This window comes from Dysidea avara, chromosome 4, assembly GCF_963678975.1.
Source record: "Dysidea avara chromosome 4, odDysAvar1.4, whole genome shotgun sequence".
Classification (NCBI taxonomy): domain Eukaryota; kingdom Metazoa; phylum Porifera; class Demospongiae; order Dictyoceratida; family Dysideidae; genus Dysidea; species Dysidea avara.
In genome coordinates, this window is record NC_089275.1 from 20232580 (window position 1) to 20245047 (window position 12468).

Here is a 12468-nt window from a genome sequence, read left to right on the forward strand (position 1 = left end):
TTGGGGTATACAAATACAAAAAGAAATGAAATCTAATCCAAAACAGCCAAGTTGTAAAAAAAGTGTGCGGCCCTCAGAAAGGCTATGGTGAAAAAAGATGTGAAATCCAAGGTGGCGGCCAAGAAATGGCTGTGATGGTAGGTTAATGGTAAAAATTTTAATAATGACAATTTAGGTAAATTTTGTGAAGCGGCACAAAAATTCACCTGAATTGTCGTTATTAAAATTTTTACCATTAACCTACCATCACAGCCATTTCTTGGCCGCCACCTTGGATTTCACATCTTTTTTCACCATAGCCTTTCTGAGGGCCGCACACTTTTTTTACAGCTTGGCTGTTTTGGATTAGATTATAATTATTCTACCACTTTATGTATAGCTATGTTAGCTGTAATGTAACCATACCATTAAAGTGGTTTACTTTGAGTAGTCACATGTGCACACACTGTGCTTGTCTTTATAACAGTGTTTTAATCAATGACCATGTTGAGTGGAAAATTATATCTGAGGTGTACTGCTTCATCTATCACACCAAATAACCTAGACCCCCCTACAATATAACATGCACGAGTCCTAGTTATAGATTTGTAAATTGTATAAATATTATTATTAAAAGTGTTTTGAATATTATGTTTCACAACTACCGATCTTATTATTAATGGTCTAAACTTCAGTAAACTAATACTAAATTCTTTTAAAACCTTTTTCCTTAGTAACACCATTTTGTCATTATTATACATAATGATGGTATAGCATCAACTCCACATCATGATTAACAATTTGCTCAAATAATTAAAATGTTTAGGTGAGGAAGCATAATTGTGACCAGATCTGCAAAAAGGAGTCTTATAGCCTTTCCAAATTTCCAATTTTGACGAGTCATAGCTTATAATGTGTTTTAACCCATTGTCTTAAAATTACATTCAAGAAGAGTGCTATGTTAGGAGTGTAAGGTAACCAAAGTTCAGGCTGCTATCATACACACAAGTCAAGTTATGGATTGCCAAGTGCATGCAATATGAAAGGCTATAGACCCCTTTTCACAGATCTGGTCGCAATTATTGTTGACCTATATATTTAGCAATATATGTTTTATAAATAGCAGCTATCAGAATATAGCTATGTGCATGTGTATGAAATTTTTGTCTTCACTGTCTACAAGTTGTTCTGTATTAATTTGTTCTATTTATATAGTATAGGCCAGCTTGTCTGGTATTGGTATGGATTGTTACACACTACTACAGCAGCTATAGTAGTGCTGTATACAAGTTTAGTGCCCTGCATGTGTAATATTGTATATGACAGTGTGGAGGGTTTACTAACTGTTAATTTCCAATGTAAATACAGTGGTTTAAGTTGAAATCACTTATTACTTATTCAGTGTACATTTACTTTGCCATCACTGTACAGACTCAGGGGAGGGATGCATGGGGGCTGAAAGCACCCCCTCCAAAATTTTACATGTACAAGCTAGAAGCTGTAGTACAGGTACATTATGCATGGATGAGTAGTGAAAGGATTGAAAAGAATCAGGGGAATCTTCCAACAGGGGCTCAAAATTATACTTTAAGAATAAGACTTAAAATAATTATCGAAATACTCTAATAGAACAGTCAACTACTCTAATAGAACATCCAACATTAAAAGTTTTTTACAAGACCAGTGCATATAAGGTAAAGTTAAAGCTATTCTTCTTGACCTGTATACTGCTATCTCACCAATCATCCTGCCATATGCTGTACCAATTGCTTACAGTTAAAAATTCATAATTACACTTTATGCTCTGGATCACATAAAGTATCAATTCAGTAAGTCTTCTTGATACTGAAAACAACTTCTGTTTAAGGTAAAGAGTGGGTATTATCAGTGGTAGCTATAAACGTGATGTTTGTGTTGATCTCTTGCAAGTAAAGCAGTAAACTTTTTGGTATATATAAAGTTGCTACAAATAAAAGAGAGGAATTTAGTTAAAATAGCTTCAGATTCAATCTTGTGATAGCTATATATTCTGGGGGAGCATACCCCCAGAATCCAAGTATGCTACACATCCTGAGTGTATATAGACCAACTGGTGAGTCAACTTGCTCCCTCCACTGACACGTTCTACATAAGCCCTCTCTTTATTGACTGTTTAGACACTTAGAGTCATGAGACTGTAAAGTGTATACTATCAAAACACAATGGAAAATTTGTTTAATATTGATCATGATCATTTCTCTCCCTTTCTGTTCTTTAAAAACTGATTTTAAGCTACTGGCTGTGCATGCCTTTCATATGACAGCTATAGTATTAATTACAACATGCTACACAGTAAAAACAAACTAGTGAAGGTCACTACTATTGTCTGCCACAATACTCACTATTTTTGTGTAGTCACTTTCACTACTAATTTTGTAGTGACCGTGACTACCATGTAGTGAGACTGACCTTCACTACAAAAAAAAAAAATAACAAAGGTCTTTACAAAAGTAATGAATGTTACTGCTTAAAAATAGTGAGTATTGTGGGAGAAGTTAGTAGTGTAATTCACTACAATTTTTTACAGTGTAGCCTAGGGAATAATCAAGAGTTTGTAATACTTGTAAGAGTTCATAATATTTATACCCCTGATTCTTTTCCCCATACAAATACTTATTATGAACTCTAGGAATAATGATGCCACTTTGTCATTGCTTTTTAATACTGTAAGCATTGTGAGTCACTTAAACACATTAAGTGACATAGTTTTTCAGGTCTTCTTACCAAATTAACAAAATTTTCCTGTGGGGGCATATGCCCCAGATAGCTTCGCACATTGTGCAGCTAGAGTTGCATTAATCATTAACCAGTTGTCACTATTCTTACTCACCCATTATAGCTAATTTATAAGTTCCCCTGCAATACCCCCTTCTGAAATCGTAGATCTGCCCCCTGACAGTTTAAGGATGACAATGACCTTTGTGGATCAGACGTTTATCATTAAAAAAATGGAACATATACTTATAGCTATAGAGTATAGAGCATGTGGCAGACAACAAAGTCTATATAATCATATGGTAGCTAAAGCTTCTTCCCTCCTAGCAGAATAAAAACTCTAAAACATCATCCCTGTCAGAGCAGACTAGGAGGCTCTAGTACTGTTAGCTATAGAGAGCATGGAAGACCAAGAGTACGAAATACTTAATTACTGCATGATAGCATGAAGTGCACTACTTGAAGAACATTCTGAGAATGCAGTTGTGTTGGATATTAGTCTCCTGAAAAAAGCTCTGTTGGACCAGGCACTCTCAAAAATACTTTCACCCGGTCATATCTAGCCGTATCTAGCTAAAGACCTGACCGGGATATAAATTAATGTATAACTAGTTCACAAAGGTCTCAGTGAAGTTAACTAGCTTTAGGTATACTATGATTCAAACTTTTGTAGTTTATATATTATGTGCTTGCATAAGCCGGATTGCAAGCCATTACCCGGATTTTGCACGCCAACGTGACACGTATTTAGTAAATTACGCGAGTACTGAATCACTGCCGTCCCAAAAAATTAGAATATAGCTACGCCGGTTCTGAAGCTCGAGATGTTTGCTCCTCGAACACTTACGAAACTGTTTTTCAGCAGGTGTGGACCTTGCACTAAATGTGTGCGGTACTTAACAGTGGCATCTCAGTGTAACTCAAGGTCAGCAGGTGATAAAGGTGATGATGTTTATGGAAAGGACAGCTCGTACATACAGAAAGAAGAAAAGATTCACCCATTTCTTGCTCCTGTCATCAAAACTTATCTAAAGTTGGAGAGTTTCGGGAAAAGGTTTCTAGATATTGGGTGTGGTCCAGGCCAATGGAGTCGTATGGCTGCACTACATGGAGCCAAAAGTGTTGATGGGTTTGACATACAAGAAAAGATGGTAGAGGCAGCCAAACAAGCTACTTCAAAGTTCAGTACAGTTAACATCAAATTGGGAGATGTAAGGGACATGCCATATGATAACGATGTGTTTGATATTGCCTTCAGCATTTACGTCACTAGCACTTTACCGAAGAAAGCATTAGCCATGCATTACCAAGAACTGTATCGTGTGCTTGCACCTGGTGGGAAGGCCATAGTAGTTAACCTTACCAATTCAGCTTATCAACAATTATATGTGTCCGATGGAGCAGACAAATCTGCTGTTCAAAAAAGCATCAGTCAAGTTCTAACCAGTCTTCCAAAACATCCAACACTACAGCAAATTAACCATCATTTTCAACCATTCGATGCAGCTATTGAAAGTCTGTGCTTTGCCCTAGATAAAGATGGGTCACTTTTTCGTATTGACAATATAGAAGATTTGACCATTGGAGAGGATGTGTGGTTCAAAGCTCGTTCTTTAACATTTCCAGACTATTTTTATAATGAGCAGTATTTAGTTGACCTAACTGTTGCCAGTGGTCTTCATGTAGACAAAGTAGAAAACTACTGTACAGAAGAAATCAGGTTAGCCCACAATACAAAGCATCCTGATGCTTTTGCCAGCAAAAGCCGTGTTGAGAACCCATTATCCGTTATGTCTTATTTGACAAAGCCATTATAGTGTAGTGAACTTTTTCACTGTAGTATTGCATACCTGTGTTTTTGTATTGTACCAAGTGTACAAAAAAAATGATGCAATGGTGGTCTATCAGAGGAGGTTGGTCATGCGTCATAACCATATGATGCAACTGAGCATTGTTCTAGGTGTTAAGACTAGTTTAGCAGCTAGGAAAGCAGTGTGTTGTACTTGTACTCAGAAGACTTGTAGAGGCCCTGGGTCGCTGTGGTTTGGATATACAATCTGTCCTTTAGAACATTAAGAGGTGTAAATGTTGAATTAGTTCAACACTTTGAGATCAGGAGATGAATGATGATGTGTGACCAACCTCCCCTGGTGGTCTATGCAGCTAGGAAGTTTGTATATGCATGTACAGCTAAAGCTTAGTCAGCAGGTGAAATTATGGGTCCATGTAGAAAAGTAACTACACATGTTGCATACTTTTTATAGACATGCGTACATTGTGCCAGAATAATTTTGGGAATAGTTTGTGGTAAAAATCAGGATTGCTGTAGAGTTGTTATTATTAATGCATATGCTATGTAGCTTTCACTGGAGTATAGCTGTACCATGTATTAACAGTTTGTGTCTTAGTTAGCCTGAAAAAGGATGTCAAATTTCAGTTTTGCAAACAAATATTGATAGTGACTATGTACAGCTGTACAGAACTTACCATATTAACAATGCATGCGATATATTTTTGGAAATGCTATCCCTCTGATGAAAGCTAAGCCTGTATATACAGAGACTCATCTTGACATAACGCTCTGCTGGATGCAGACAGGAATCCCAGACCTAGTGGTGACTCGGTCTTCTAGCAACAGCACTAGGCATGCCCCATGCACAACAGCTGAGATCCGGAACTTCCTGAGCATTTAGTCCTAAACTACAGCATTGACTTGTTGCCAGCTATAACATGCAACAATGATTTCTAGCCATCTTCACTTTAATTATAGTGGTTCCTGACACTGTTAACAGCATCACTAGTTGTGGTTTTTACCTGTGTCCTGAGGTGCAATATTAAACACAGGTGTATACTTTAGTTCCCATGGATGCATACTCAGGAAGCATCATGCAGTATTAATTAAAACATAGCAAATTAATTTTATCATATTGCTAACTATGTATATTCCTCATAGATTTTTTAGACCTTTGTTTATCCTTACTTTCCCTAGCACAATGCATGCAGCATATGCATGACGTGTATATAGATTTACTCTGTTATTACTAGGCAGATGGCAATTGACAATGCACCGAGGGGGTGAATCACCAATTTGCCAATTATTGCTGTAGCTTACCTACAGCAAATAATTAAATAAAAGCCAGCAATTAGTAAATCTATCCAGATTTTCCACTCAACAATAGACATAGATATTGGTAAGCTGTTTCAATCCTTATAATTATTTTTGTAGTAGTTTGATTATGTTTAGATTAGGTTTTTACAGGCTTTTCCTTCTTACCTGTACCCCCAGTAGTAATTGAAAAAAATGAAAATGTTGATAAGAAGAATTATTCTATTCACTCTGAGATGAATGATAAATTGTTGAGTATAATTAGTGTGTATACTGTACTAAAGCACTGTGCATCTTATTGTAATTTCTCTTAATTTCACGCTGCTTCTGATGTACTCTTCCCACATGCAGCAGTCAATTTACTATGTTGGAACATGCAAAGTATACACATTCTCTCAGCCTATACCTCTGCTTATGTATTGAGTGGCTGTTCTGTTGCCTTGACACAGGGCCAGTTGACTCAGTTCATATTATTGCCACAACTAGCTAGGTTTTACACTGCTTGACTACTACATTTTCTAAAAATTTAACGTGATCTCGGTTTATGCTTAGTTGCCTTGATGCAAACAAGTGATTCTTCATATTTAACGATTCCCTCTTCTCTCCTTACCACCCTACATTGTCCTTCACAACGTACGAGAGAAACAACTCAGTGGCCTTGTTAGGACTACATGTCCCTTGGATACTGGACCATTGTTGGGGATTGTAAACAGGGGAAAGAAGAATAACAAAGGTTGATGGAAATTGATTGCCTGCATGGACTGAAACGTCTCGTTTTTACAGCACAGCTTGCTAACATTGAATTAAGTGCTTCAGTCTTGCCATCTACTCTATCATCCTTTCAAAACTGTGTCAACTTCATTCATATTGGGTATTGAATTCAGTATAGCTAAGTTAAATCTGGCTGTAGGCAAATTTTGATGTGGCAGTTAAGAGTATCAGTTACTTCTACAACCTGGTTATAGCTATTACCCATGCAGAGTGGTCAAGGGAAATGATCTGGGGGTGTAGCTAGCTTATCACCCCACAAGTGGGAAATATAGTTGCATGCATAAACATACATAATTTTAAATTAAACTTATTATACAGACCCAAGTACAGACCAGTCTGTGCATGGCTGTGTGTGCATCTGGGGACCAACCATTACATTTATTTATTGTTTATTTATGATTACTTTACATGCACAGCAGGATTACAGGGAAGACGTCTTGTTTTGTTAAGACAAAATACAACATAATTACAGGGGTCTAGACTGAGGGTTACCAAGCACTGGATGGACAGTACAGGAGCCCTGGCAAGACTTGTACTATTAAATTAAAATACAAAAATAATTATAGCATGCAGAAGAGTTCAGTTTAGGCAAACTGATAGATCCCAGTCCGGGGAGGCTCTAGAATTAAAAATTCTGTATGAGCAGGAGACAGCAATGCGAGCAGCATGTTCAAACAGGACAGGGATCTTATGGTGGTCTTCTTTGCCACTTCACAAGAATTGGCTACTTGGGCAATTGTGTCTGGCATAAAATGGCCTAAACAGCCAATCTCAATGGAAATGAGATTGACAGATAAACCAGAAGCTGAAGGTTGTATTGTAAACAGCTATACTGGTCTTCAATTAAAGCAGCTATGTGCAGAAATAGTGTGGTCATGTGTGGGGCAAAATTGTGCCAACTGCCCAAACTAATTACTTAACTACATACTGTACATGTAGACAACATACAAAGACACTTACTTAATAGCTACAATTGTTGTATAAATCAAAATTGATGACATAATGATTCAGTGTAAAAATATTTTTTTTAGCTAGCTAGTTTGATTTGCTGAGTTACTAGGGGAGCTACAACCTATACACCTCATCCATCAATAAGCCTATAATAATATTTTTTACTCAAGTCAACGTATTTGGGTAGTGCGCCGCAACTCTAATTATTATAAATTGTTGCGAAATTATCAATTCACAAAATGCGCAGCGCAATTTATAAACTGCGCAAATTCACCTAACAATTGTTGATTGTGTCCTACCCTAATTTACGAGGCGATTGAGGTGGCTCGAGTGCAATGCTCAAAACACCGTCTCAGGAAGAATTTGAACTAGAAGTGTTGAAGGATCCGACTAAGGAAGAGGAGTTGAGTGATGCGGATGCCAGTACGCAGATTCAGGGGCACGAAGAAAAACCTACTAGTCCTAGTGCTACTCGCATTTGGCCTGCCACTTACGTCTGCACTGTTGTGGCGTCTGGATTTCTTTTGCTAGGCTTTAGCATGGGTTTTAATTCACCTGTGTTGAGCAGCCTTAAGAGCAGAACAGGGTACACGTCACTGCAGAAGACACTGGATCAAGACATCTTTAATGTATGTTAATTTTAGTGAAGCATGAGGGCGTGGCCAGTTTGGATTGTTAAAATTTTGGTTTTGAATTGGAATTTAGATACTGGGTAGGCAGCAGGATGCTGGTGTGATACCCTGGTTATGTAGCTAATACTGATCGAACTACTAGACACTGACAGCTGGAATGACTTCCAGTATAGCTACACCCATTTATATAGGCCACTAATTTTGCTGGGCCATTTGGTTGCGTTAGTAAGCCACTTCACACTACTTAGCTATGGAGATTGTAAATGTGTACTACCCTTGCAGGAGGTTGTCATTTAATCCTGTGTTTAATTTGTATTACCATAGCAATACATTAATAGGCAGTGATCTGTGTAACAGGTAAAGGCGTTAGTGTAATAGTAGTTTCAACGACATGCTATTTTGTACTAATATTATGTTGATGTGCATTAAATAAATAAATAAAATCGTGTCATTCTTGTTGGAGTAATCTTGTGTAGTCAGATCACTTTCTTTTCATTGCAAGTGGACAAGAAAAAGAAATCAGTGGTCTGGTAAACATAGCATATGCGGTAACACTTCGCGTTGTTCTGCACCTGGGAGTTTTATTGCATGCATGCATGACTTTTGATTCTGCAGCAGAGAGGTTCATTTTCTTAGTGAGAACTACATGTGATAGCTCTAGGAAGTTTGCATGTTGTAATTATTGTCACTATCAGCAAGTCTCAAGTCTATAACCACACGGCATTTGTTCATTGCATGCAGAACAACAGCGCCATGTTCACTAGACTATTTTTTCAACCTGCACACAAAAGAACCAGCTGGTTTTGAAAGCACACAAGGACCAATGCATTCACTCTGAAATCAGATTGTCATCATAGTACAGTATAATAGCTGTAATACAACTAAAAACTGGTTTCATGTATAAGCACAATCAGTACAGAACCCAAGTAGCCTATACATCGTGCACTTTGCATGTGTACGTGGGTACAGGTGTATAGGTGCATGCAGCATAAGTTAAGATATTTTTAATAGATAGCTATGTGCAATGTAAACTATAGTATGTATATACAGAAAAATTCAATAAAATAATTGAAATTATACCGACAATAAATTGTAAAGATGTGTTGATTTATTGCTGCAACTTCTGATCTGTTTAGTTCACCTTTTTAATTGGACTTACTCTCATCACTCCATTCAGTGGATATTTGACAGATCGTTTTGGACGTAAACTGTCTATTATTTTATGTTGTATTCCTTACACCTTTGGATGGTTGATAGTAGTTCTCACTGTGTCCACTGATGGTCCTGCATTCAGACCACTCCTCTATATTGGACGTTTTGTGGTTGGTGTTGCTGCTGGATGGACTTCTGTTTGTTTTAATGTAAGTGTGGCTGTGCACACAGATTATTTTTCAGTTAATGTTGTGTTATTTTCAATGTCCAGACAATTGGTCTATTATTGGGGAAATTGGATCATTTTGTGGACGCATATAATTGCAGCTACTGTGCTTAACAAATTTTAAATCATAAGGTTTTACTGCAAGTTGAGAACTCAATAATATAATAATGGTGCATCTTCAGTGCACAGCTTCAGTGATGTGCCCATGCAGGTTTAGAATTGTACATAGTGCTGCATGGCTATAAGTGACAGGGTTGAGTCCAGTAAGTTGCAGTAGTGGTGGCTATTTTATTTGAGTGGTTGTCAGTACCAACTACTGTAGGCACACCCCTGCAACTTGGAAGTACGTACCTTGTAGTTCTATACTATATACACAAAGAGGCGAACACTTTTAGAGAGGCGGACACTTTCTGTCTACAATGTGCACAAAAATATTAGTCTGTGTTGCCACAGCCAATATCAAAATAAACCAACCAATTTTATACTTTTGTAGGCATATGTTGCTGAAGTGTCTCCAAGTCGTTATCGGAGTACATTTATTGTACTGAATGGATTGATGCTAACAGTTGGATTGTTCCTTGCTCAACTAATTGGAGTGTACATTTCTTATTACTGGCTAGCGATGATCCCCCTAGCTTTCACAGTTATTTTTGTACTGTTTTCCACAACTATCACAGAAACACCGCGATGGCTGCTTATACAAGGTAGGAAATCTGATGCTGTGAAAACTTTAGCATGGTTTAATGGACCTAAAAGTAATGTTGGGGAAGAGATTCAAAAGCTTGAAGAAGGAATTTCTTCAGAAAAACTTTCAGTGTTTGATGTCTTCCGAGAGTTTAAGAACAGATCTGTTTATCATCCAGTGATCTTGGCATGTTTTGTTACTTTCTTCCTTGAGTTAAGTGGAATCAGTGCAGTTATATTCAATGTTGAAGACATATTCAAAAAAGGTAATGTAAAATCTCCTGGCCTGACATCATCATTTGCTACAGGAGGTGTCCAAATTGTGTCATCTTTTATTGGAATATTTACAACATTTGTGTTTGGTAGACGAACATTACTTATGATCAGTTACAGTGTAGCAAGTCTAAGTCATGCAGTGATGGGTGTTTATGAATATTTAAACAATGAACCTTATTGTCATCCACCAGATGATCCTCAGTGTAAAAGTGACCTCTACCCACTGGCTATTGTCTGTGTGGCATTGTTTATAGCTAGTTATTCTGCTGGAATAGCTGCTACATCATTCCCTCTATTAGTGGAACTGGTTCCACTTCGTGTTAGAGGAGTAGGGATTGGCCTATCCTTATTTGTCAATGGGAGTATTGCAGCTGTTATTGCTGGACTGTTTAACAGCTATGAAATTCTGGTCAAACCTTGGGGTGTGTTTTGGACATTTAGTTTAACATGTTTCATTGCATTTTGGTTTGTAGCAGTGTTCATTCCAGAAACAAAAGGAAAAAGTTTGGAAGAAATTGAACATACTTTTGACAAGAGAAGGTAACACTCACCTAGATCCTGGTTTTGTGAATTGCCTAAATATATATATATATATATATACACATATAGTCTTATAACATATTTACTTTATATGTAGTCAAGAGCTTATTGGCATATTTATTACATTGTTGTAACTGTGTCAGTGTTTTTATGATCTTATGTAATTAAGATCATCTACTTCTTGAGATTATTGGTCACATGAGTTATATAAAATTATTATGTTGCATGCAACATGTCTAACAAACTAATTTGTATATAGGAAGTCAGTTGGATCAATGTAACGTGTTAATGAGATAACTTAATGAGGTTATGAACCGCACCACGTGGCATCCTATACACAACACTTAGCAACTATATTGGTAGTATCTCATCAGAAGTATCCAGTTGCCTTCGATCTTGCTTCTATAAATATTTTTATAATTTTTGAACTTTGAACAATGCTGCAATTGTTAAACAAATTCATATACATATTATGTCTAACAGCATATTGTGTCATTTATTTGTTGTCATTTGTATTGGCACAGATACTATACTTACATATGTGGTATTGGTAATATAGCCTATGGTTCACATATTTAAAGATACATACTATCTAGCTCATGAACTACCGTAATTTACTTTTTTTTTGTTGTAAAATAATTTTCATATACAAAACTTGTACGAAAATGTCTTACACAAGATCGAACATCTAAATTTTAATTTTAAACACCATCATGATTATGATGAAATTAAGTACATGTATATGGATCCTCGGTCAACATGTCACCACACGTTTGACCAACTTGGGTCAGCTGTGGGCATGGCAAGGAAAACAAGCACATTAGTTATAAAACTAAATTTACAGCTAACATACAAATTAAAAACAATTCGGGTTGATTGTCCATTCTTTTACCATAGATAATTCTCTGTGAAGCAGAGGTTGAAGCACTGGCCATTTCATTCTATAGTCCTCTAGCACTTGCTTCAGAAAATAGGGATACTTGCTGGGTAAAATTAATCACATCCTTAATTGCGAGAATAGAATTACATTGAAAATGATAACTTCCACAGTTCTGTAGCAGTGAGAAATCTTCAAACGATCTAACTCAGCCAAAAGTTGTACACATTTAGGTTTAATTTGTTCTGGCCACATGCAGATTCAATATGTTGTATTGCATCAAGTGGGCATGTAAGTTCTATGATACCTATCGATGAAGACAGTCTGTTATAGCTAGATGACAATATCAAGTCAATAAGGAGTGACTAAACAGTGTAGGGGATGGTTTCTGGAGGAGAATCATTAAAGTGAAATCCCTGCAGATCGGCATAGACACTGACTACTTAGCAATCAGTAAAGAGGGTGGTTAACTTGGATACCAATATTTGATTATGCCTATAGGTGTACCTTTGCTGAGATA

The 12468-nt window shown here is 36.9% G+C and overlaps 1 protein-coding gene across 1 annotated transcript; it reads left to right on the plus strand.

The window, feature by feature from the left end:
* The first annotated feature begins 7834 nt into the window (after window positions 1–7834).
* LOC136252990 (solute carrier family 2, facilitated glucose transporter member 8-like) lies at window positions 7835–11256 on the plus strand. Its single transcript, XM_066045578.1, has 3 exons — window positions 7835–8190; window positions 9330–9554; window positions 10065–11256. Exons 1-3 carry the CDS (start codon window positions 7897–7899, stop codon window positions 11073–11075), a joined length of 1530 nt encoding a protein of 509 aa, XP_065901650.1. The 5' UTR covers window positions 7835–7896; the 3' UTR covers window positions 11076–11256.
* The last annotated feature ends 1212 nt before the right edge of the window (window positions 11257–12468 follow it).